This window comes from Gigantopelta aegis, chromosome 2 (assembly GCF_016097555.1).
Source record: "Gigantopelta aegis isolate Gae_Host chromosome 2, Gae_host_genome, whole genome shotgun sequence".
Classification (NCBI taxonomy): Eukaryota; Metazoa; Mollusca; class Gastropoda; order Neomphalida; family Peltospiridae; genus Gigantopelta; species Gigantopelta aegis.
This window is the reverse complement of record NC_054700.1, coordinates 2,307,500-2,334,829: the sequence shown is the minus strand read 5'-3', so window position 1 is coordinate 2,334,829 and position 27,330 is coordinate 2,307,500. Positions and strand designations below refer to the sequence as shown.

The 27,330-nt window shown below is 39.6% G+C and overlaps 2 protein-coding genes across 2 annotated transcripts; both read left to right on the top strand.

Annotated features, from left to right (window-relative positions):
* The first annotated feature begins 1,150 nt into the window (after positions 1–1,150).
* LOC121376480 lies at positions 1,151–15,931 on the top strand. The gene is made up of 5 exons (XM_041504363.1): positions 1,151–1,297; positions 3,669–3,908; positions 4,386–4,743; positions 6,566–6,628; positions 15,581–15,931. Exons 1-5 carry the CDS (start codon positions 1,241–1,243, stop codon positions 15,880–15,882), a joined length of 1,020 nt encoding a protein of 339 aa, XP_041360297.1. The 5' UTR covers positions 1,151–1,240; the 3' UTR covers positions 15,883–15,931.
* A 4,179-nt stretch (positions 15,932–20,110) lies between these two features.
* On the top strand, positions 20,111–27,120 carry LOC121376472 (receptor expression-enhancing protein 5-like). The gene is made up of 5 exons (XM_041504351.1): positions 20,111–20,284; positions 22,196–22,289; positions 22,587–22,725; positions 24,541–24,685; positions 26,797–27,120. The coding sequence occupies exons 1-5, from the start codon at positions 20,152–20,154 to the stop codon at positions 26,862–26,864; spliced, it is 579 nt and encodes a 192-aa protein (XP_041360285.1). The 5' UTR covers positions 20,111–20,151; the 3' UTR covers positions 26,865–27,120.
* The last annotated feature ends 210 nt before the right edge of the window (positions 27,121–27,330 follow it).

Below are 27,330 nucleotides of genomic sequence, written 5' to 3'. Positions count from 1 at the left end.
ATGTAATGTTATGTAATGTAATGTTATGTAATGTAATGCAATGTGATGTAATGTAATGTTATGTAATGCAATGTGATATTTACGTATATTATTTTATTTAAACGTTTTTTGTTTTGCTTTGTTTTGTTTTGTTTTGCTTTTGTTTTCTTTAATTATTTATTTATTTATTTATTTATTATTTATTTAACTTTGTTTGGCGCTCGACATATTTAAATCACACATTATTCGCATTATTAAATTCTATAATTTTCCAATTATTACTGCCACTAACATTCGTATTTTTAAAGGGACATTCCTGAGTTTGCTGCAATTTTAAATATACTTTCGACTAACAAAGACTTTTTAACGATTGTAATTACATATCAAATATATTTTTCTGCATAAAATATTAGTGGCTGTATATTAGACATGTTTGTGATCATTTTAATATTTGTACTAGGTTAATTTTGATTTTATTTCCTAAAATATATTTTTATTTTATTAGTCGGAAACATCTTACAATGCAGCAAATTCAGGAATGTCCCTTTAATGCTTTTATTGAAAAGAAGTGGAAATATAGTTGAATTGTTATTGATTAAGATCATTTAAAAAAAAAATGTATTACTAGTATCATTTTGATGCAAGCGATCCCACAACATTATATTTGTTCCCGAATGTTACTATAAAAACCTTTTTTGTAATAAAAACTCTCACTCTCTGTCTCTCTCTTTCTGTCTGTCTCTCTCTTTTTGTCTGTCTGTCTCTCTGTCTCTGACTCTGTGTCTATCTCTCTATATATTTCTCTCTGTCTCTGTCTATCTCTCTGTCTCTCTCTCTCTCTCTCTCTCTCTCTCTCTCTCTCTCTCTCTCTCTCTCTCTCTCTCTCTCTCTCTCTCTCTCTCTCTCTCTCTCTCTGTATCATTTCCATACGATAGTCTACTCATTTGTGTGCTGTGGTGGCGCTAAGTATCCATTCATTCTTTTTCGTTTGTGTGACCCCACCATTTCCTCCCTAGATAATGAATGCAGCTTGCCACGCAGAAAAAGCTCTATTCATTTGAAAAATCATCTGTCATTGTTTAGCAATGTTTCTTGTACACAGAGCTAAGATTTCCAAGGACATTTATCAAACGTGTATGCGCATGCGCATGCCCCCCTCCCCTAAAAAAAGCAAAACATTTCCTGCTCAATTTGTATTGTGAAGGGAATAGGTGTGTGATGTGTAAAATAAACCCTACTGAAGTATATAACATGGATTGAGATGTTACCGATATCTGGAATACATTGTCTTATCTTGGTTTTTCTTCTCTCAATAACTGTGAGTACACTTTAGAAGAATGAGTTATAATTGTATTTTCGTCAGTGGTAGAACGCTTGCCTGGGGTGTGTTAGATCGCACGATCGATCGTCCTCAGTGCACTCGGTTTTTGTCTCAACACAAACAAAAATAAAGGAATATTTTATTTAGCGAGACACTCAACACGTTATTTATGGTTATATGACATTAGATATCTGGTTAAGGACAACATAGATAATGCGATCATTTGTATGCACAATCGCACAGACAGAATAGCACACACCACGGTTTTTATGTTTGTTTGTTTTTTGTTGTTTTTTTAAACTCCAATTAAAAAGCACTGCCTGAATTGGGAAATGTTCCAATGGGCCCACCGTCGGGGATCGATCCCAGGTCAATCCCGTCCCTGTCTTTGAGACAAAAAGCGCATCCTCTAACGTGATAATGTGTATATATAAAGTTTATTTAATGACACCACTAGAGCACATTGATGTATTAATCATCAGCTTTTGGATGCCAAACATTTGGTAATTTTTACCTAGTCTTAGAAAGGAAGCTCTCAACATTTTTCCGTTAGTAGCAAGGGATCGTTTATATGCATCATCCCACAGACAGGATAGCACATACCACGGCCTTTGCTACTGGGCAACGTTCCGCCCCTAAGTGTAGATATAACCTTCGAACATATACTAAACAAAATTAGTTAAGTGCCGGTACAGGGTTTAGTGAGTTGTTGCTAGTGTTTATATATTGTGTTGTCAGGTTTGGATCATGTATGATTCCCTAAACGTTAAACAGTGATGAACTCAGAAATGTTGTCCCTGCAATGGGGTTTTCGTTTATCATATACATGTATATAGACCCTTAATTAATAGTGTTGACTATATCATAAACATTTCAAAGATAGGCTTAATGGTTTGTTTGAAGGCTTTGTTTAACGACACCACTAGAGCACATTGATTTATTAATCATTGCCTACTGGATGTCAAACATTTGATAATTTTGACATATAGTCTTAGAGAGGAAACCCGTTACATTGTTTCATTAGTAGCAAGGAATATTTTATATGCAACATCCCACAGACATTGACTACACATACCACGGCCTTAGATATACCAGTCGTGGTGCACTGGCTGGAACGCGAAATAGCTCAATAGGGAATCGATCCTAGACCGACCGCGCATCAGGCGAACGCTTTACCACTGGGCTACGTCCCGCCCCGAGGCTGAATGGTGGCTTCCGGTCAAAGGTTAATTTTTGTTTTCATTTATAGTGACATAGTATACATTTATAGTGGCATAGTATACATTTATAGTGGCGTAGTATACATTTATAGTGGCGTAGTATACATTTATAGTGGCGTAGTATACACTTATAGTGGCGTAGTATACATTTATAGTGGCGTAGTATACATTTATAGTGGCATAGTATACATTTATAGTGGCATAGTATACATTTATAGTGGCATAGTATATATTTATAGTGGCATAGTATATATTTATATAGTATATATTTATTATAGTATATATTTATAAAACTATGCCCTTAGAAATAACAAGTTGATTTTTTTTTTTTTGCTGACAAATCTACAGAGACTAACCGTCCGGTCAATTGCCCTATGTCACAGTTTTAAGCAGAAACATTTTGAACTCTATCCGTAAAGCGTTCATTTCATGTATACACACTTTCGAGTTTATATCCAATTACGACTCCAGCACGCTGTCCTGAGCACACACGTCAGCTATCTGAGTTGTCTAACCGGGAGAGAGGGTTAATGGTTAGTTGTTGGTGGTTAATGTCAGAGTGTCAGTGTAGTGGACTTACACCTACCCACTGAGTTGTTAAAGTCGCCCAGAGAGGGAGCTGATACATATCAGCCGTAGACGATGACGGGCGGGATTTAGTTCAGTCGGTTGAGTGCTCGCCTGAAGTGCTTGTGTCGCAGCATCGAACCACCTCGGTGGATCCATTCAACTGATTGGGTTTCTTTCTTTCTTACCAGTGCATCACAAATGGACAAAGGCCGTGGTATATGCTTTCCTGTATGTGCAAAAGTGCATATAAAAGATCCCTTGCTGCGTTAAGAAAAAATGTAGCGGGTTTCCTCTGATGACCACATGTCAGAATTACTAATTGTTAGACATCCAATAGCCGGTGATTAATTAATCAACGTGCTTCAGTGGTGTCGTTACACAAAGCCGACTTTAAGTTTAACTTTATACCCGACTCTCTCACTAACCACTAACCAACTAACAGTTAACACTCTGTCCTGGACTGCGCCAAAATATCTGACGTGTGTGGCCAGAACAGCGTGCTTGAACCTTAATTGGATATAAGCACGAAAATAAGTTGAAATGAAAATGAAGTCTTTATTTTAATTCTTGTTCTTTAGACCTGCCGCTTCCAGCAGTCCAATGACAGCACGACTCGTTCCTCGTCTGAGATCAGACACATACCGTACAGATCCGCCTGGAGCAGTTGGGGCACGTGGAGCGTGTGCTCTAGCACGTGCGGTCAAGGCCAGATGATGCGGTTACGTCACTGCGTCACGTGGCGTGACAACAAGTACGAAGTGACCGCTGTATCTGTTTGTGCTGGTTCCGACAAACAGTTCAAAGATTGTGACGTCAAGGTTTGTGAAGGAAGGAATGTCTTAATTTACGATACACTCAGCGCATTTTAACTACAGGTATATGGCGTCCGACATAATACATGGTTAAATGCCACAAAAATAAGAAGGCAGATATGATTTTTACTTGTAGAATGCAGGAAATTGCTTTTCAGTACATATTGTGTTTAAAATTTCACAGGGGAGCATATCCCCGAACCCCTCTAGAAAGTTTGCTTTGCGCCCTCGACCTGTAGCCCAGTGGTAGAGCGCTCGCTTGATGTGCGGTCGGTTTAGGATCGATCCCCGTCGGTGGGCCCATTGGGCTATTTCTCGTTCCAGCCAGTGCACCACGACTGGTATATTAAAGGCCGTGGTATGTGCAATCCTGTCTGCGGGATGGTGTAGGGGTTGGGCCTGTGTCAACCCACCCCGCCCACCCCAGGTTCCTATCGACCTGTAAATAAGACAATCTGTCGAAGATTAAAATATTATTTTCAGAATGAAAATGACGTACATAACAGGATGTTTTTCCATAAGTCCCTCTCTGCAAGGACGTCATCTGCTGTCAACAGTTCTTTGCGAAACCACGTCATCGCCGCGGACACGACAGCCGCACCTTCCACAACCGAGTCGCCCACGAGCACGCGGCTGTCCGAGGACGACATATGGGCGATCCTTATGAAGGAAATCAAGAGTTCAGGTAGAACCAGAACGACTAATGGCGGCAAATCAAACACGTACAGGGAGACAACTCCGGAACAGTGGCGGGAATCGGCTAAACGAAGACAACCGCACCACAACGAGGTCGCTATCGTGAATCGAAGAAACAGAAAGCAGAACAGGTTTAGAGTTAGAGGTAATGTGAAATAGTGCTAACAACGTTTGCTCTGTTTCTAACTCCCTCCCACCCCCCCCCCCCCCCTCTCGTCATAGTAGGCTACTCCTACTCCGTACTATTACTCTCGTGTCTCGAGCATACCACTCATCTTACAATTGGTTATTTGAAATCGTAACAAACTCGTTTTCATTCGATAGACACGCCTTGAAACAACTTACAAGATAATAATTTCTAACGACCACTCATGTAGTATTCTCTAGAGAGAGAAGTGAGTCCAAAGTAAACGACTTGCTCTTGGAGCATTTGTCTTTCTGACATCTGAGTCGGTTTTAGAGGACTTCATTTGTTACACATAAATCAATCTTAACGTATATAGCACTCGTCTGTTTCAACAGTCATCTGGTTAATTGGCTTCGTGTACGTCACTGGTAGAGCGCTCGTTCGAAGTGCGAGGGGTCACAGGACCGAACGTCTTCGGTGGACTATTCCCAACTTGAGATTCACGACTGATATTTCAAAAACCGTGGTATGTCGTGCCTTGTCCCAAACTAATTGAAAATGCGATGTCGATGAAGCTGCTGTCTAAGTTAGGATGCGTTTGTTTAATTATGCCCTGTTTACCTTTCTGTTTGGTATACCAAAGGACGTGATACGTGTTGTCCTGTACGTGATAAAGTGCTTATAAATGACCTTTTCTACAAATATGAAAGTGTAGCGGGTTTTCCCCTGGTTACTTTACGTCAGAACTATCAAATGTTTGACAGTCAGGAGTTGATCATTAATTAATCAGTGTCCTCTAATGGCGTTGTTAAATAAAACTAATTTTAACTGTACAAGGGGCCGGACGTAGCCCAGTGGTAAAATGCTCGCTTGATGCGCGGTCGGTTTGGGATTGATCCCCGTCAGTGGGCCCACTGGGCTATTTCTCGCTCCAGCCAGTGTATCACGACTGGTACATCAAAGGCCGTGGTATGTGCAATCCTGTCTATGGGATGGTGTATATAAAAGATCCTTTGCTGCTAATGGAAAAGAGTAGATATGATGTAGCGACAGCGGGTTTCCGCCCTCGATATCTGTGTGGTCCTTAACCATATGTCCGACGCCATATAATCGTATATGAAATGTGTTGAGTGCGTCGTAAAATAAAACATTTCCTTCCTTCCCTTAACTTTACACAAGATCCCTTCATGCTATTTAAAAATGTAGCTGCTATTCTCTGATGATTATGCCAGAATTTTGAAATGTTTGACATCCCGTAACTGTTGTTTAATTAATCAAATGGTGTCAACCGGCCTCGGTGGCGTCGTGGTTAGGCCATCGGTCTACAGGTTGGTAGGTACTGGGTTCGGATCCCTGTCGAGGCATGGGATTTTTAATCCAGATACCGACTCCAAACCCTGAGTGAGTGCTCCGCAAGGCTCAATGAGTAGGTGTAAAACACTTGCACCGACCAGTGATCCATAAATGGTTCAACAAAGGCCATGGTTTGTGCTATTCTGCCTGTGGGAAGCGCAAATGAAAGATCCCTTGCTGCTAATCGGAAAGAGTAGCCCATGTAGTGGCGACAGCGGGTTTTCTCTCAAAATCTGTGTGGTCCTTAACCATATATCTGACGCCATATAACCGTAAATAAAATGTGTTGAGTGCGTCGTTAAATAAAACATTTCTTTCTTTCAAATGGTGTCAGTAAACAAAACAATCTTCAAATGTTTTCTGAAGAATATGTATCAGATATGGAAACAAAAAAACAAAACAATGGTTGACATCTAGAACACTATGATCAATTGACCAATACGCTCTAACTTTACAACTGTATATGTTCTTTTCTGTTTGAATATAGGCCAGTGTGGACCATGTCTGAAAACAAGGAACAGAATTCGACAGTTTTGTAAAAGTAATTTTGGTAAGCATTTCAAGACAACATTTCAAATATAATGCTCATTGTGAGGTCAAAGTTTAGACGGCCAGCGAAAAACAATCCTTCTTTAGAGATAGCAGGTGAAATACAAATTCACCTGTTAAAATTATCAAAAAATATCAGGTAATTGTTCAGGACGTACGATCTATCACTTTCTTTTTAACAGAGGCTGAGCTCGCGATTGTGTGACATTTTAATTTTACAATGCTCTACAGTGCTAACTTCCCCACACATTGCCCCGAACCCTTTACTTCACCCCGTTTTGTCTTATTTCTGGCAGGCCATATTTTGTCTTAGCTGCTCATATTATTTTTTTTTGGCCTGTTATTAAAAAACCCCGATAATAACAGCAGACCATATTTTACTTCCTATTTCGAGCACTGTACCACAAGATGCTCACACGTTCAGTGCTGTTCAAATCCAAAGCATCGCATCTGTGAACCGTACTGTCCAGTGTAGCACATAATAAACATCCTCTTTCGTGAACTATAAATTACGAATGCAATAATCTTTGCTGTTCTGTTTGTGTGTCTATGAGTGTTGTGTGTCTATGAGTGTTTGTGTGTCTATGAGTGTCTGTATCTGTTTGTGTGTCTATGAGTGTCTGTATCTGTTTGTGTGTCTATGAGTGTCTGTATCTGTTTGTGTGTCTGTGAGTGTCTGTATCTGTTTGTGTGTCTATGAGTGTCTGTATCTGTTTGTGTGTCTATGAGTGTTTGTGTGTCTATGAGTGTTTGTGTGTCTATGAGTGTCTGTTCTGTTTGTGTGTCTATGAGTGTCTGTATCTTTTTGTGTGTCTATGAGTGTCTGTATCTGTTTGTGTGTCTATGAGTGTCTGTATCTGTTTGTGTGTCTATGAGTGTTTGTATGTCTATGAGTGTTTGTGTGTCTATGAGTGTTTGTGTGTCTATGAGTGTCTGTTCTGTTTGTGTGTCTATGAGTGTCTGTATCTGTTTGTGTGTCTATGAGTGTCTGTATCTGTTTGTGTGTCTATGAGTGTCTGTATCTGTTTGTGTGTCTATGAGTGTCTGTATCTGTTTGTGTGTCTATGAGTGTCTGTATCTGTTTGTGTGTCTATGAGTGTTTGTGTGTCTATGAGTGTTTGTGTGTCTATGAGTGTCTGTTCTGTTTGTGTGTCTATGAGTGTCTGTATCTGTTTGTGTGTCTATGAGTGTCTGTATCTGTTTGTGTGTCTATGAGTGTCTGTATATGTTTGTGTGTCTATGAGTGTCTGTATCTGTTTGTGTGTCTATGAGTGTTTGTGTGTTTATGAGTGTCTGTATCTGTTTGTGTGTCTATGAGTGTCTGTATCTGTTTGTGTGTCTATGAGTGTCTGTATCTGTTTGTGTGTCTATGAGTGTCTGTATCTGTTTGTGTGTCTATGAGTGTCTGTATCTGTTTGTGTGTCTATGAGTGTTTGTGTGTCTATGAGTGTCTGTATCTGTGTGTGTGTCTATGAGTGTTTGTGTGTCTATGAGTGTCTGTATCTGTTTGTGTGTCTATGAGTGTTTGTGTGTCTATGAGTGTCTGTATCTGTTTGTGTGTCTATGAGTGTTTGTGTGTCTATGAGTGTCTGTATCTGTTTGTGTGTCTATGAGTGTCTGTATCTGTTTGTGTGTCTATGAGTGTCTGTATCTGTTTGTGTGTCTATGAGTGTCTGTATCTGTTTGTGTGTCTATGAGTGTCTGTATCTGTTTGTGTGTCTATGAGTGTCGGTATCTGTTTGTGCGTCTATGCGTGTTTGTGTGTCTATGAGTGTCTGTATCTGTTTGTGTGTCTATGAGTGTTTGTGTGCCTATGAGTGTCTGTATCTGTTTGTGTGTCTATGAGTGTTTGTGTGTCTATGAGTGTCTGTATCTGTTTGTGTGTCTATGAGTGTCTGTATCTGTTTGTGTGTCTATGAGTGTCGGTATCTGTTTGTGCGTCTATGCGTGTTTGTGTGTCTATGAGTGTCTGTATCTGTTTGTGTGTCTATGAGTGTCTGTATCTGTTTGTGTGTCTATGAGTGTCTGTATCTGTTTGTGTGTCTATGAGTGTTTGTGTGTCTATGAGTGTCTGTATCTGTGTGTGTGTCTATGAGTGTTTGTGTGTCTATGAGTGTCTGTATCTGTTTGTGTGTCTATGAGTGTTTGTGTGTCTATGAGTGTCTGTATCTGTTTGTGTGTCTATGAGTGTTTGTGTGTCTATGAGTGTCTGTATCTGTTTGTGTGTCTATGAGTGTCTGTATCTGTTTGTGTGTCTATGAGTGTCTGTATCTGTTTGTGTATCTATGAGTGTCTGTATCTGTTTGTGTGTCTATGAGTGTCTGTATCTGTTTGTGTGTCTATGAGTGTCGGTATCTGTTTGTGCGTCTATGCGTGTTTGTGTGTCTATGAGTGTCTGTATCTGTTTGTGTGTCTATGAGTGTTTGTGTGCCTATGAGTGTCTGTATCTGTTTGTGTGTCTATGAGTGTTTGTGTGTCTATGAGTGTCTGTATCTGTTTGTGTGTCTATGAGTGTCTGTATCTGTTTGTGTGTCTATGAGTGTCGGTATCTGTTTGTGCGTCTATGCGTGTTTGTGTGTCTATGAGTGTCTGTATCTGTTTGTGTGTCTATGAGTGTTTGTGTGTCTATGAGTGTCTGTATCTGTTTGTGTGTCTATGAGTGTTTGTGTGCCTATGCGTGTATGTATCTGTTTGTGTGTCTATGAGTGTTTGTGTGTCTATGAGTGTCTGTATCTGTTTGTGTGTCTATGAGTGTTTGTGTGTCTATGAGTGTCTGTATCTGTTTGTGTGTCTATGAGTGTTTGTGTGTCTATGAGTGTCTGTATCTGTTTGTGTGTCTATGAGTGTTTGTGTGTCTATGAGTGTTTGTGTGTCTATGAGTGTTTGTGTGTCTATGAGTGTCTGTATCTGTTTGTGTGTCTATGAGTGTTTGTGTGTCTATGAGTGTATGTATCTGTTTGTGTGTCTATGAGTGTTTGTGTGTCTATGAGTGTCTGTATCTGTGTGTCTATGAGTGTTTGTGTGCCTATGAGTGTATGTATCTGTTTGTGTGTCTATGAGTGTTTGTGTGTCTATGAGTGTCTGTATCTGTTTGTGTGTCTATGAGTGTTTGTGTGTCTATGAGTGTCTGTATCTGTTTGTGTGTCTATGAGTGTTTGTGTGTCTATGAGTGTCTGTATCTGTTTATCTGAGGGACAGGACGTAGCCTAGTGGTAAAGCGCCCGCTTGATGCGCGGTCGGTATGGGATCGATCCCCGTCGGTGGGCCCATTAGGCTATTTCTCGTTCCAGCCAGTGCACCACGACTGGCATATCAAAGGCCGTGGTATGTGCTATCCTGTGTGGAATGGTGCATATAAAAGATCCCTTGCTGCTAATCAAAAAGAGTAGCCCATGAAGTGGCGACAGCGTTTTTCCTCTTTCAGTATTTGTGTGGTCCTTAACCATATGTCTGACGCCATAAAACCGTAAATAAAATGTGTTGAGTGCGTCGTTAAATAAAATATTTCCTTCCTGTTTATCTGTAGGTGCGAAACGTAGCCCATTGGTAAAATGTTCGCCTGATGCGCGGTCAGTTTAGGATCGATCCCAGTCGGTGGGTTATTTTTCATTCAAGCCAGTGCACCACAACTAGTATATTATAGGGCGTAATATGAGCTATCCTGTTTGTGGGATGATGCATATAAAATACCCCTTGTTACTAATAGACAAATGTAGCGGGTTTCCTATCTAAGACCATATGTCAAAATTACAAAAAAAAAAGGTTTCCGGTTTGACACCCAGTAGCTGATGGTTAATAAGTCAGTGTGCACTAGTAGTGTTGTTAAACAAAACAAACTAACTGCATATGTCTGTTTTAGTCTGTCAACGTATATATCTAGTTAAGTCGCAAAGCCTAGTTTCACCCCGTCACTATGTACACTAAGGCCCGATTTCTCGTCGCCGGTTTAAACCTCATTTGCGGTTTAAACTCGGTTCAAACTCGGCTCATCTAAAATTCTCATTTCTCGTTGCAAATCAAATTTGAATCTTGGATCAAAATCGTCTTAAACCATGTTCAAAGTAAACCTCCAAATCGGCGTTTAAGGTCTTGATCCATGGAAATATGGCCGGCTTAGATATCGACGATCTTGAAATATTGCAATAAAATCGCCATATCGTGAAACGTACCGCGTGTTGTTAATGTACAGTCTGGCCCATTTTACGCATACAATGAATATGAATTCCTGCAACGATTCCATTTATCAAATTATGTTCCGCAATAAATTATAACTTATAAACAGTGGCCATAACATCACAGTCATGCAGCAAATACTATTGATATGGAGGTTTCTTGCAACAGGTTCATTTTAAATAGTCCGTACAGTTTGACTATTGCAGCATCACATACATGTAGATAATACGTATAATTTCCATCTGGTGATGAGGTAGATCGTACCAAACAAGATATTTTCACATATAGTGAATTCACAGGGGTTGTAACTGCAATACAATACACACACACCATTTTCATTCCGTGTGACATCATCATCAGAGTTATTAGGTAGAGGATATATACATTTTTCCAGCAGGCCTTTAATTGTTTGGGATGGCGGGACGCAGCCCTTTGGAAAAACGTCCTCGTGGTGTTCGGTCGTTCTAGGATAGATCCCCATCGGTGGGCCATTTGGGCTATTTATTGTTCTAGCCAGTGCACCACAACTGGTATATCAAAGGCCGTGGTACGGGCTATCCTGTCTGTGGGGTGGTGCATATAAAATATAACTACTAATGGAAAAATGTAGCGGGTTTCCTCTCTAAGACTGCATGTTAAAATTACCAAATATTTGACTTCCAATATATTACGAGACTCACTTTGATGTCTCTAAGCTATACAAAATATGAAGCTGGAACATTCCTTAATTGAGATGTTTGATACGAAGGTGCGTTTTTTTATTAATTTATTACACTGATCTTAAACGTGATATTAACCAACATATTTTTTCAACTTGGCAAGATGATTGGAACGTTGCGGTTACAAACAAGCTTAATTCTGTCAACCCAGTCCTGAGAGAGTGGTTGTCCTCCTGTGGACGGTGGAGAAAGAATGAAATAATCGTGTGACACATTCACTGACCATTTTTTGGTGGAGTGTAATCAGGTTTAACTGATGCGAAAAGATGTATTTGGGAGACACAGTGTGTTGGAATCATTTCGATTTCACCCACAACTTATTTAGAAATTTTTACATATTGACTTTTATTTAAAATTTCATATATTTATCTGTCATATTCATATACACCACATTTTAACATACTTGTGATATTTCAACTTTGCACAGCTCTTTACACTGTTTTAAATTTTATATTGTTGTTGATCATCAATTCATACCTCTTTTTTTTTTTTACAATTGTTTGACACCCAATAGCCGATATTGTTTTGTGCCGTATCATTCATCCATTCCAAAAGCTCTAGTGATCTAGTGGTGTCGTTAAACAAAACACACTTTAACTTTCATTGTTTGGTTGTTCGGTTGTGGGTGTTTTTTGTCAGCGTTATATTTATTGATTATTGACGATCAGACATTTTCTTAATCCCCTTTGCTTCTGCCATCTGTTTTCTGTTTATCCTCGACTATATCCCGATGTTCATCAATTAAAGCAATCAGTATTTCCCGTTCATAAGAACTGTAATTGTTACAATGTTTTGCCATAACCTGATAGAAAGAAGAAACAATAAAGGGGTACATGAAATGTACGCAACATGGAACAGCCAGGTTTTGCTGAGCGAGATAATGAATTCGCACGTGAAATGGGATCTTTAATGATCGGTGGTTTATATTTAACTAGGTTTGAGTGATCGTGAGCGTGGGTTTAAACCTTGCATATTTGAGCGGTCGACGAGAAATCGGCCTTAAGTTTGATTAATCTACAAACCTGTAACACATTTAGATGAAGTGGAACATGTATCTGTGACGTTGAAACGGGGAAATACTCTTAAAAATAGACTAAAGCTCGTCTCCATAACCGTTACTTTTCAGAGGTACGTGCGTTTTTAAAAATATTTTTAAAATGCAATTCGTGGTATTAGAAACATCACGACACACAGATGCACATCGGGTGTACGGAAATGGATAATCTAAACAATAAACTCCTAAGTAATGTCCGATTTCAATAGAAAAAATAAAGAAACAAAACGCCGTAGTTTACAAACTAGGATCTGTCACTTTAACTGGACCCACAGAATAGGTTTCGTCGGTTACATGGTGTTTGTTAGTCGTAACCGAATCGGTTATTAATGAAGAGTAGAAATTTCAGTCAGATTGTAAAACAGGTTTGACGTTCAAAATGGATAGTTCTAAACGCCGGACGAATGGATCATACTAAAGGCAACACACCACCATCTGTCGTGTCGTTACTTGCTGTAGCAGCTTAATATAGTCCGGTTGAGGAAATAGTTCCTCATAAAAAAATGCTTCAAAATTTTGATATACCTTTTGAAATCTGTCTTTGATGATTACACGTAGGTCGACCTCTAGTCCGGTTGAGGAAATAGTTCCTCATTAAAAAATACTTCAAAATTTTGATATGCCTTTTGAAATCTTTCTTTGATGATTATAGTAGGTCGACCTCTGTAGTATATAAATAACTCATTGGTTTGATGTAACTTGTTATATGTAGTACTAACTGATAACAACTGTGCAAGTGGTATGGTGTCACTTGCGTAACAGCAACACGAGGCAGCGTTCAGGCATAGGGGCCATTAATTGAAAAATTTCGCGATCGACCTATGTAGATTTTTTACACGGTACATGTCAGTTGAGAGCACTCCCTAAAATTAGTAGTCGCATGACCATCTCGACAGTGCTGTATTTTTCACAGAATATATTCTGACATAGAAACTGTACTGGACTGCATGGAGTAATTAATGGTGGTGTGTAAACGTAAGGATCCTAAGTTATAATATCGAAAGTAAACGGTAAAAAATGTTCGATGTTTAGTAGACTCACTTCATGCAATTAAAATAGCCAAACAAGTTTTCTTTGTTTAACGACACCACTGGAGCACATTGATTAATTGATTATCGGCTGTCAAACATTTGGTAATGTTGACCTATAGTCTTAGAGAGGAAACCCTCTACATTTGTTTCATTAATAGAAAGGGATCTTTTATATGCACCATTCCACAGACAGGGTAGCACATACCACGGCCTTTTGATGTACCAGTCTTGGTGCACTGGGTGGAACGAGAAATGGCGCAATGAATCCACCGACGGAGATCGATCCCGATCACGCGTCATGCGAGTTCTTTGCTATCCGGTTACACCCCATCCCAAATGAAACGATGTCAGTAAGAATTTTATCGCCATAATATATGCAATACAAATATTTAAAGTCATATGATTTCGTTTGGATACTATTTTTCACAGTAATGCAATGCGAACAAGAATTTGATCGCGAACGAAGTATCGGTTACGGGAAAAACACCCAGACGTAACCGATATGGAACATGACTTATCTTTCGCGACTTATTTCGAGGGCTGTTAACTCGGTTTATGCATATTCAGTAATGATTCAGAACATTAATAATAGTTTCAATATATAACCCCACAATGCTGCTAACACAGATATGTTACCACTAGAGCACATTGATTTATTAAAGGCATACTGCCACGGATTTAAGGACCTTATTTCTCTAAAAATGGATAATAAATAAAAATTACATTAATTGTTGGAAACCAAATCTAGCTATCGCATCACCTTAATTGAACCATGATGGAGTGAAATCCATGTCATCCCTCTTGGCAATTTTAGTTGTTGAATTATGGACCATTGCCATAATTCAATTATTTTTTACAAAATGTCATTAATAAATGGAGTATGGTGTTTATAAAGATGGTTGAATAAAGTACATTTAGGGACAAATCAAATTATTTTTGTTCAGGTAATACTTTATTACACCATTAAGTAGGTCAGTGGTCTGTGACAATATGCCTTTAATCATCGGCTATTGAATGTAAAACATTTAGTAATTTTGACAGTCTTAGAGAAGAAACCGGCTACATTGTTCCACTAGTAGCAAGGGATTGTTTATAAGTACCATTCCACATACAAGATAACACATGCCTCGGCCTTTGATATACCAGTCGAGGTGCACTGGCTAGAACAAGTAACAGCCTGGGGTCGATCCCAGACCGACCGTGCATCAAGCGTTTTACCACTGTGCTACGTCCTGCCCCAGATAGGATACCAATAATAGCGCGGTAATAACGAGTTGATGAATGAAGGCTGTTACAGACCATTGTGTCGTAACAGTCATAGCGACAACATGGTCTGTAACAAAGGCTATTGAGATTGCTCTGTCTAAATTTAACCGGCAATCAAATTTTAATTCCCCGCCGATTGCTGTTTAATGACTAAATGGATTTGGATGACTGAAATTAATGCACACCATAACGGCTGTTATCAGTTTCATCTAAAACTAGTATTTATTTTTCATAGACAGGACAGGTAATTAAAGGAACTCTCGAGGGGAATATAGCCAAACAAGACGGTCGAAAGCCAGGTTAATGTGCATGCAGCATCACAAATACTTTTAATACTAATGGAAATGGTAATAATAAAATACACGTTTTATAGTGGAAAACATTATGTAGTTAAGGACGTTTGTAACGTCTGCTGCATTTCTGATTAAAAGAAAAAATAACCCGACAACAGAGACACAACATTTCTCGTTCCAGCCAGTGCACCACGAATGGTATATCAAAGGCCGTGAGATGCGCTCTCCCATATGAGGGATGCTGCATATAAAAGATCCCTTGCTGCTAATCGAAAAGAGTAACCCATGAAGTGGCGACAGCGGGTTTCATCTGTCAATATCTGTGTGGTCCTGAACCATATGTCCGACGCCATATAACCGTAAATAAAATGTGTTGAGTGCGTCTTTAAATAAAACATTTTCTTCCTTCATTTTCAGTCTCCCGCGTCACGGTCAACTCCGTGGAGATCATTGGAAACGAGACTCGGTATGACGTAGGCATCGTGGAGACGTATAAAAACAATATTCCCCTGATGCACAGGGAATACCTGTGGGTGACCAATCTCTGCAAGTGCCCCCGGCTCCGGGTCCGTCGACAGTATATCGTCATGGGAAGGACATACCAGAGAAATTCCAGGGAGTTGAGGCTTTCCTTGGATTCCATCAGCTTTGTTCGTAGATATTCCGTCAAGCAAAAGGGACGGATTATAAGACTGAAGAAGAGAAAAAAGTGTAAATGAATGCAAATTGAGCCCCATGTTAAAATCTGTTCATTAAAGTTAAATGTTTGTTTTTTTGTTGTTGTTATTTGCATAAGCTTACGAGGCGGGGGTTTGAACATCTGCTCACCTAGTGCTGGAGCAAATTCTCAAATTTGGGAAAAGTTAAAAAGTTTGTTTTGTTTAACGACACCACTAGAGCACATTGATCTATCAATCATCGGCTATTGGATGTCAAACATTTGATAATTTTTACATGTAGTCTTAGAGAGGATATCCGCTAATTTGTTTCATTAGTAGCAAGGGATCATTTATGTGCACCATCTTACAGACAGGATTCCACATCCGACAGCCTTTGCTTCGTGGTGCACTGGCTGGAACCAGAGATAGCTCAGTGGCCACAACGACGGGGATAGATCCCAGACCGACCATGCATGAAGCGAGCGCTTTACCACTGGACTACGTCCCGCTCACAGAACACATGTACAGTTGTAGTGAGCCAGTGCATCGTAGATCGGGGGAGGGGGGGGGGGGGGGGGGGACGTAGCCCAGTTGTAAAGCGCCCACTTAATGCGCGGTCGGGATCAGTCAGTCAGTGGACCTATTAAGCTATTTCTCGCTCCAGCCAGTGCACCACGATTGGTACATCAAAGGCCGTGGTATGTGCTATCCTGTATATGGGATGGTGCATATAAAAAGATCCCTTGCTGCTAATCGAAAAGTGGCGGCAGCGTGTTTCCTTCCTCAATATCTGTGTGGTCCTTAACCATATGTCCAACTCCATATAACCGTAAATAAAAAGTGTTGAGTGCGTCGTTAAATAAACCACTTCCTTCGTAGATCTAGAGTCAAAAGAGGTGTACTTTAGCATCTGCATATGTCAGAATGATCGTTCAAGAACGTGTCTGAAATCGGCACATCATTCTAATTGCCAGAACACAAGTTTCGGTCTATGTCTAGCTCAATATCTCTTCAAAGTCCATTTCAGCAGATCCTTTTTGATAATTCTTACATTCAGTATATGTTTTAGTGTACAGTTTATACAGTGCACAAGCAATCACCTGATGTGCATGTGCATGAGCTTTTACTGTGAGCTGATTTTAGCAAGTTGATGCGGTAACTTCAGCTAGCTATGTACCAATATCCAGCCACTATCTTTAGTGATCGATCCAGAAAATCCATTTAGGTGGGGACCCCAATGACATGATGCGGAATGCCAAGGGAATTATGAGGGAGGTCTTCTGGGGGATGAAAATTAATATATAATAAAATTAAAACTGTTGCAAAATTTAGGGGGGGGGGCTAGATCCGCCCCTGATCATCAAGAAGAATCGTCAAGTACTTTTAATAGCATCATCTTGATATGTAGCCAACCCATTATGACAACAACCGTCCTCTATAGCTGTGTCTGGCCATATCCACTGGACATATTTGTGATTTTAAATTACTGCTTGACATCACATACACCTGGCCAGGAATAAAAGTGTTATTGCATGGCAGCCCTTCAACAACTTTACCAGACATGCTGAAAGCTGTGTGTGTTTGTTCAGGGCCAACATTCTCAATACTGGCATACTAATCATGTTGAAAACTGATGTTGACAACTCACCACGGTCTAGTGGAGATGAGCAAACTGTTTCAAAACTGTTGGAGCTTAAAGGCCGAGTTACCTAGGTAAAAACAAACATACCTAGCATGACTAGTCCAAGACAAACGAGTACGTCAACTAGATGTTATGCCATCTATCCCTGCTAGGTGGTCAGAAAACTATTACCATGACCACATACAACTATTCCCTGCAATAACAATTTTACGTCACTAATCTATTATACTGCTGATACACAACTAGTGCCAAAAATGTTACACTTAAAATTTAAAATAATGCCGTAATTAGTCTCAAAATGGAAGGCGCTCAAACCTATCGATTAATATTTCGAAATGATCATTTTCTGATCACCCCTCTTAAATCTGAAGGCTCGCATAATACAATTTTTATTCCTAATATATGATATTGATGATACCGAAAAACTCTCTCTCTCTCTCTCTCTCTCTCTCTCTCTCTCTCTCTCTCTCTCTCTCTCTCTCTCTCTCTCTCTCTCTCTCTCTCTCTCTCTCTCTCTCTCTCTCTCTCTCTCTCTCTCTCTCTCTCTCTCTCTCTCTCTCTCTCTCTCTCTCTCTCTCACATCAGCTCTCATAAAGGGCACATGCTCTTAAATTCATGCTATACGTCCTTGCAGTTCCAAGTGATAAATTCAGGATAATGACTGATTAATTGGTGGTATTGAATGTGATCACAAAATCGATCCCCTGGAGTCAAAATCGGCAACGACTTTTTAATCACATTAAACTGTGTAATTTCAAGGCATTAAAAATTAAATCTATTGCAATGTGTGAAATTATCATATATATATATATATATATATATATATATATATATATATATATATAGTGTACATAAGGATAAAGGAAGGTAAGAAATGTTTTATTTAACGACGAACTCAACACATTTTATTTAATGTTATATGGCGTCGGACTTTTACTCAAAACTTTAATTGTATACCGAAGAAAACAAGGGGATTTGTGCTGTATTGGCCATTCTCAAAGAGAATGTTACACCCCTGCACCACGGTGAGGTTACAGTTTCGGAAACCCCTGCGCGTGCTGTAACCTCACCGTGGTGCAGAGGTGTAACATTCTCTTCGAGAATGGCCAATACAGCATAAATCCCCTTGTTTTCTTCGGGATACAATTGAAGTTTTGAGTAAAAGTCAGTATCTATCTGTGATATTTGTATTTTTGCACAGTTCTTTACACTGTTTTTATTTAAATCTTTAATTTTTATATTGAGGTTGATCATCACTTTATTTGTTTGCATTACCATAGTTTGATACCCAATAGCCGATGTATTTTTCGTGCTGGGGTGTCGTTAAACATTCATTGATTTATTCATTTAGTTTCGGAAACTGAGTACTTTTAGTTTACGTTTCATTAGGAAACTCATTACTATGACGCAAACGCACTTTGCACGTGCCGTATCGTGTCTTGGTCTTGGTGACCAGTCGTGCGTTCAGTTGATACGAACGCCCTTTGGCGTAACGAAATGTTCGTGGGGTTTTTCTTCTTCTTTTTGTTGTGTTTGTTGGTGGGTTTGTTTTCGCTTAATGTCCAAATGAATGTGATAATTATAGAATTAGTCAAATGCAGGAGGTCATGAAACTACACAACAAAACAAAAATAAACACCATAAAACAAAAAGTAAATAAAATATAAATAAATAAATCATAATAATAAATAATAAATAAAAAATAAATAAATAATAATAAAAATATATAATAATAAACAAAGAAACCCCCCCACCCCAACACCCCAAACAACAACAAAACAAAGCCGAATCCCCCCCTCCCCAAAGAAAACAAATGAAACAACACAAAGAAACAAACAAAACCTAAGAATATAACAAATAAACCCCACAAAAACAAACAACAATCCTCAAAAAACAAAACAAAAATGTCTGTGTTAATAAAAAAAAAAAGTTTTTTTTTTTTTTTTTGAAATCAAACTGCATAAATTAAATTTCATTTTTAATAGAGGGGTGAAGACCAAATGCTAGGACAGCCAATTTATTAGGTTTTACTAACTCATTATCACAAAATAACAGTTAACCTGTGCAATATGAAGATAATTGTTAAAGAAAAAAGATTTCTTTCGTTTTACGACACCACTAGAGCACATTGATTTATTAAACATCGGCTATTGGATGTCAAACATTAAGTAATTCTGACATATAGGCTTAGTTAGGAAACCCGCTACAATTTTTCATTAGTAGCCAGGAATCTTTTATATGCACTATCCCACAGACAGGATAGCACATACCTTTAATATACCAGTCATGGTGCACTGGCTGGAATGAGAAATAGCCCAATGGGCCACCGACGGGGATCGGTCCTGCTTGTTTTGTTTACACTTAATTCTTGTTGTGGAGTGTGTGTTTTTTTGTGTTTTTTGTTGTTGTTGTTATTATTTTTAAAGTTTTTATCAGCAACACAAAACAAGAATGACGTTCTCGTACGATTTGACTAATTCCCATAATGGTCATCCGATTTATCACAAAGAACCAATCTAATTAAAATTAATAGATTGGGCAAAGAACATAAACCATGCATTGAAACGTTTTTCTTTTTTTCCATCTGTGTCTTGCTGAACGTAACATGGGTCTGTGCGGTCAGTGTTTGCGTAACAATACTTGACGGACAGTGTAGGACTAGACTTCATTGTGGGAGTATTGTACACATGGCGGATACGCGAATGGAAGACACAGACCATAATGACAGGGAATATCTCCCGGAGGTTAATCCCGTCAATGTACAGGATAGGATTTCACGTATTCTGAGTACTGTGACGGCGAAACGGTACATTGTTATTGGTAAGTAAACGCTTCTGTTTTAAGGGCCAGGACCCCGTTCCACGAAGCGATCTTAGCCCTAAGATTACCTTAGGCGCATAGCTACCCTATGCACTTAAGTTGATCTTAGGGCTAAGATCGCTTCGTGGAACGGGGCCCTGATCTTGATCATCCGTAGCTTGAGTCACCTCCAGCAGGGGACTATCAATATCAATAAGGGGAGGGCTGGAGGTGACTCGAGCTTGATCATCCAGAGCGGTCATCAGAGCAGAAGGGGTGGGACGTAGCCCAGTAATAAAGTGCTCGCCTGATGCGCAGTCTTTCTAGGATCGATCCCCGTCAGCGCGCCTATTCTATTCAGCCAGTACACCACGACTGGTATATCAAATACCGTGGTATGTGCTGCCCTGTCTGTCGGATGATGCAGATGAAATTTCAGTTTTACTTTTCTTTTGTCTTTACGTAACTATATTCGTATACTTACCTTTATTCAATACCCATTAACCTGTGTTTACTTTTTGTGCTGGAGTGTCGTTAAACATCCATGTATTCATTGATTCGAGGGGGCCGGGACGTAGATCAGTGGTACAGCGCTCGCCTGAATTGCGATCGATCTAGGATAGATTCCTGTCGGTGGGCCCATTGGGCTATTTCTCGTTCCAGCCAGTGAATATGGGGGGGGGGGGGGGGGGGGGGGGGTAAAGCGCTCGCCTGATGCGCGGTTCGTCTATGAGCGAGCACCATCGGTAGGCACATTGGGCCATTTGTTATCCCAACCAGTGATTCACAACTAGTGTAACACAAGTGGCATTATCCATAAAACGCAATTTCCTGAAAATATAGACAAATATTATATCAGCACACAGTCTTGCGATATGAACTGGAAGATCTACCAATACTGACAGAAAGGATAGAGTATGCAAACTGTGTAACATGAGTATCATTTCATTTTGGTCTGTCCTTTCTACAATACTATCAGATGCAGGTACATAAAACCATATTATCCTATAACTTGCCCATGATATCCATGCCATAAACCCATGTGATAATTTAGTTTATTACCTACGAGGTACAGCATAACGAGGGTCATATTTATCGTACGATTTTCCTCGTATGTCATAACTAAATCGTATGTCCTCCTGGCATTGTCGTTTAACGATTGGCTGTTGTAAGAGTACATTTATTTCTAATTGGCTGACACGACATTCCATAGATACTACTTTCTTCATTCATACATTTTCACTACGAGTGGAAGCTTGTCACGAACCACACCATTTACTGTTTACTGGTTATTACTTAATACATTTAACTCGTTACTAATTAATTCAATTACTGTGTATATGTTTGCTTTTTGGTATAAACATGTTTTACAATTTACAGCTGTGATACATGTGTACTCTTTACTTATGGGCGTATAAAATGATGTCACTTTAGAACGGGTTGTGATTTGGTTTTTCAAGACAGTAATGAACAAACATTACTCCGCCGTTAAAGAAACGTTATTTTGTAAACAATGACTGGAATGTTCATTTAGCAGTACAGTTCTACGGTAATAAACAGAATATTACATTCGTGTCCATGAGCGTCTTTGATTTAAGGGGGCTGGAGGGGTTGATTTGCCCGAAATTTTACCCAGATAAAAACTGCCCGAATTTTCCCCACTGTTTTCCCACTGTTTTGCCCGAATTTTGTATATATGTGTGTGTGCGTGCGTGCGTGCGTGCGTGCGCACACACACAAACACATACATAGATACATACATACATACATACACAAGGTATGTGTTATCATGTCTGTGGTATTGTTCTTATGAAACACCCCTTGCTACTAATTAATCGATCCAAGACCGACCGCGTATCATGGGATCGCTATACCACTGCGTCGTTAAATCAAAGATGTCTCGTTTGTTTTTCTTCTATTTTTGTTTTCCAGGCCTTCTTACCGCAGTGGTAGTGTATTTGATGGTGGGACACGCGGCCCAGCTCCTGTGTAACTTCATTGGATTCGTCTACCCGGCGTACGCCTCGTGAGTCTCTAACACATATTTGTACCAGGTTCGAACCACCTCGGTGGATCCATTCAACTGCTGGACTTTTTCCCCTTCCAACCAGTGCACCACAACTTGTCAATGGCCGTGGTATGTACTTACCTGTCTGGGAAAGTGCATATAAAAGATCCCTTGCTGCATTAGGACAGGTGTAGCGGGTTTCCTCTGATGACTATGTGTCAGAATTACCAAGAGTTTGACATCCAATAGCTGATAAATTAATCAATGTGCCCTAGTGGTGTCGTTAAACAAACACAACTGTTTGCTTGTTTTCAGCGTGAAAGCGATCGAGACTCGTGAGAAGGCGGACGACACGAAATGGTTGACCTACTGGGTCATCTACAGCGTGTTCACCCTGCTCGAGCTGTTCGCAGATGTGATCTTGTTCTGGATCCCATTCTACTGGCTCTTCAAGGTGCGTTCCAATCTTCATTACAGCTGACATAACTCGTTTAGTCCCTGGAGCGGGACGTAGCCCAGTGGTAAAACACTTCCTTGATGCGCCGTCGGTTGGGAATCGATCCCTGTCGGTGAACCCATTGGACTATTTCTCGTTCCGGCCAAAGCACCACAGAAAAATGTAACAGGTTTCCTCTCTGAGACTGTCATGATTACCAAATGTTTGACATCCAGCAGGCGATGATTAATAAATTAATGTTCTCTAATGGTACATTAAACAAAATAAACTTTTAACTTAACTTTCATTATAACTGTCATAACTTGTTTCATGCCAAGTCCATCTCCAACCCTGTTGATTTGTGTAGTCTCGGGGTATCCAGTGTGGGTAAACCGGGCCAAATGTTCCTGAATACTGGTCATTACCACAACTACCATCATCGTCGTCGTCGTCATCATCATCCCCACCACCATCATGTTCAACACTAGCACCATCAACATCACCACCACCACAAGAATCATCATCATCATCATCTTCATCTTCATCACCACTACCACCACCACCATCCTGTTCAACACTGTCACCATCACCATCATCATCACCATTACCAGCACCACAAGAATGATCATCATCATCACCACCACCACCACCATTATCATTATCATCACTACCACTGTTATCATTATCACCACCACCATCACCATCATTATCATCATCATCATCGTCGTCATCACCACCACCACCACCATTAAATGCAACACTAGCACCATCATAATGATCACCAACTCTCAAACCAACCACAACAATCAACAGCACAGTCATCCCTCGCTTGATGCTGGTTGGTCTGGGATCGATCCACGTCAGTGGGCCCATTGGGCTATTAGTCACTCCAGCCAGTGCACCACGACTGGTACATCAAAGGCCGTGGTATGTTCTATCCTGTCTATGGGATGGTGCATATAAAAGGTCCCTTGCTACTAATCGAAAAGAATAGCCCATGAAGTGGCGACTGCGGATTTCCTCTCTCAATATCTTTGTGGTCCATAACCACGTCCGACGCCACATAACCGTAAATAAAATGTGTTGAGTGCGTCGTTAAATAAAACATTTCTTTTCCTTCCTTCCTTATCACCATCATCATCATCATTATCTTAAAATATATTTATCCGTATGTATTTATAATTTGCAGTGTATTTTTCTGCTGTGGTGCGTGTCGCCTATCACGTATAACGGATCGTCAGTTCTGTAGTCGTGTGTGATCACCGCCACCACCACCACCATCATCATCATCATCATCATCATCATCATCATCATCATCATCTTAAAATATATCCCTCCTTACGTATTTATAATCTCCAGTGTGTATTTCTGTTGTGGTGCGTGTCGCCCATCGCGTATAACAGGTCGTCAGTGCTGTACTCGTGTGTGATCACCACCCCACCACTACCATCATCATCATCATCATCATCATCATCATCTTAAAATGTATCCATCCTTATATATTTATAATCTCCAGTGTGTGTTTCTGCTGTGGTGTGTGTCGCCCATCGCGTATAACGGATCGTCAGTGCTGTACTCGTGTGTGATCACCACCCCACCACTAACATCATCATCATCATCATCATGATCATCATCATCTTGAAATATATCCATCCATATGTATTTATAATCTCCAGTGTGTGTTTCTGCTGTGGTGTGTGTCGCCCATCGCGTATAACGGATCGTCAGTGCTGTACTCGTGTGTGATCACCACCCCACCACTAACATCATCATCATCATGATCATCATCATCATCTTGAAATATATCCATCCATATGTATTTATAATCTCCAGTGTGTGTTTCTGCTGTGGTGTGTGTCGCCCATCGCGTATAACGGATCGTCAGTGCTGTACTCGTGTGTGATCAAACCTTTCGTCCTGAGACACCAGCGGCGAGTCGACCACGCTCTACAGGAAGGAATGGCCGCCATTAACCAAGGTAATTCGGAGACCTATATACATTTTAAAATATTTATCTATCTTTTTTCAATGACGTCTGAAACCGATTTGACAGATTCCGTTATTAACTACTATCCACTTGCGTGCACACACACCAGTGCGTATTTAACCGTCATAGCTGTGCAAAAACACCTTTATGCAGACATCGAAATCAGGGGTGGATCCACAGAAGGAGGCTGTACCTCCTAAAAATTAAAGTGTCCCCAGTTTTGACAATGTGTTCACAATTTCCATTTAAGTTCCTTTTTCAGGGAGTTGGTTCATGTGTGAGTCAAAGTGCTTGGTAGCCCCTGTACAGTGTAACATACATCACGGGCATGGGCCTAATTCACTAAACCAGTCCTTCACGTTTGAAAATATCAGCCGAGTGGTAAGTTGGTATCTACATAAGTTCATAACGTTTGTAGGTATTGACACAAAGACGTTTTGAACAGCACTGAAGCAATATATTGATATTAGTATTCAAACACTGGTGTTGGCTGAGATTAAAAAGCAGCTTCTTTTCAAACAAGCAAGGACGGGCAATCTGTAAACATGATTTTAGGTGGACAATAACATCCCGCCCCCCCCCCCCCCCCCCCCCACGTTTCTTAGGGTGCGCTTGGGCACGCACCTCCGATGTATATAGAATACTATACGAGTTTTCGCTAGATATCATTTTTACGAAACGAGTGAACTTCCCAAACGTATCTGACCTCACTTTCGTTCGGTCAGATACGTTTGGGAAGTTCACGAGTTTCGTAAAAATTATATCTAGCGAAAACGAGTGTGGTATTTTATTTATTACCCTCCTTTAAATCACGCAAATTATGAAAAATAAATAAATTAATCAATCAATTTTGCATTTCAAGACCGGATGTTGATTTGCATAACTAGCCGGTGCACGACTATGTACCGCTGCATTGAGAAATAGTTCGTTGTACTTCCGCTACTTCTCAGTGACGTTTTCAGGGGAGTGATGTAGACGTAAATTTCCACCGGGTTTCTTTTTTTAATTTAAAGAAAGCTGTAAGGTACATGCATAACTATATGTTTATTTTCATATTGGGTGAAAACTGGGTAAAAGTAATGCATAATTCCATATTTTAACAAAACGCCCCCAAGAAACAAATGTTTTCGTTACGCCACTGGTTATGCTAATAATGATGAATTCACAAATCACAACTGACAATAACAATTTGTTGACCAAAAATCCAACCAATAAGAGAATAACAGTGTTTTTTCAGTTAAAAACGTGTAGCTTGCAAAAGCAGCTGAGGTCACGGGAAAACTAAAGTTATAACTTTAAGGTCGACGATAGTCACTTTTCGCGCCCTTGTTTTGGCTTTGTACACAATAAATATAGCATATCTTACCGTAATTTCACTTGAAATCCATATTTCGTAAAAGGTACAATTGTTTAAGTTTTAAAAAATAAAAAAAACTACCTTTTGTCAAATATATCATATGAAAAAATGTACGTTGTATGTGTTTCGTTTATTGTGTACGAAGCCAAAACAAGGGTCCAAAAAGTGACTGTCGTAGACCTTAATAATGATGAATTCACAAATCACAACTGACAATATCAATTTGTAAACCAAAAATCCACATAATAAATAAAATAAATGTTTAATTATTGTTCTGTTCATTATTTTATTTTTATTTTTTATTTAAAAATATTTCTCGCGCGGTCCAGCTTACATCAACTTTTAATGAATGACATTGCTGAATCGGTGAATGACATTTGTAGTAAAAGTTGTGGATGTTACTGACCTTGACATTAATTATGAATGAAAAAAATAGTCCTGTTATGCTAATAAGGTCGCTGTCCAACCAATCGAAATTGACTCTGTTCCCTGTTGACAAATCAAAATACAGTTTGTAATGCGCACGTGGTGGTGCGTACGAAATTTGTACGACACCGCTATATCTTCACCAGGAGGGTAATAATAAGGACTACTAAACTAAAACCTTTTCCCCGATTGCATATCTGACCATAACATTGTCTTTGATGATTAATAAATCAGTGTGCTATAGTGGTTTATTTAAAACAAACACTTCATATTTAATAGGCATAATATTTGTTTTAATGTTTCTGTCTAAATCTTGCAGTCCAGAATATCGCGGGTACTGCAGTGAGGAACGAAGCTTATAAACGGCTGGTGAATCTACCGAACTGACGTCACATCCGGATTTCAAACGGCTGGTGAATCTACCGAACTGACGTCACATCCGGATTTCAAACGGCTGGTGAATCTACCGAACTGACGTCACATCTGGATTTCAAACGGCTGGTGAATCTACCGAACTGACGTCACATCCGGATTTCAATCCGACTCAGAACGCACAAACTTGCAACCGATAGCGTCTATTCAGCAGTAACTGTTTTGTAAATAGCATACTAATTTTCAGTAAATAAAACATTTAGCACGCTTATTGTGTGTAGTTATTTTCTCGTTTTAGCTACCCAAGTGTCACTTGGGATATTTGGACAAACATGTGTCGAGTAAAGTTAAAGTTTGTTTTCTTTAACGAGACCAGAAGAAAACATTCACTTATTAATCATCGGCCATTGGATGTCAAACATTTGGTAATTTTGACATAGTCTTTGAGAGGAAGCCCATTATATAGTTCCATTATTAGCAA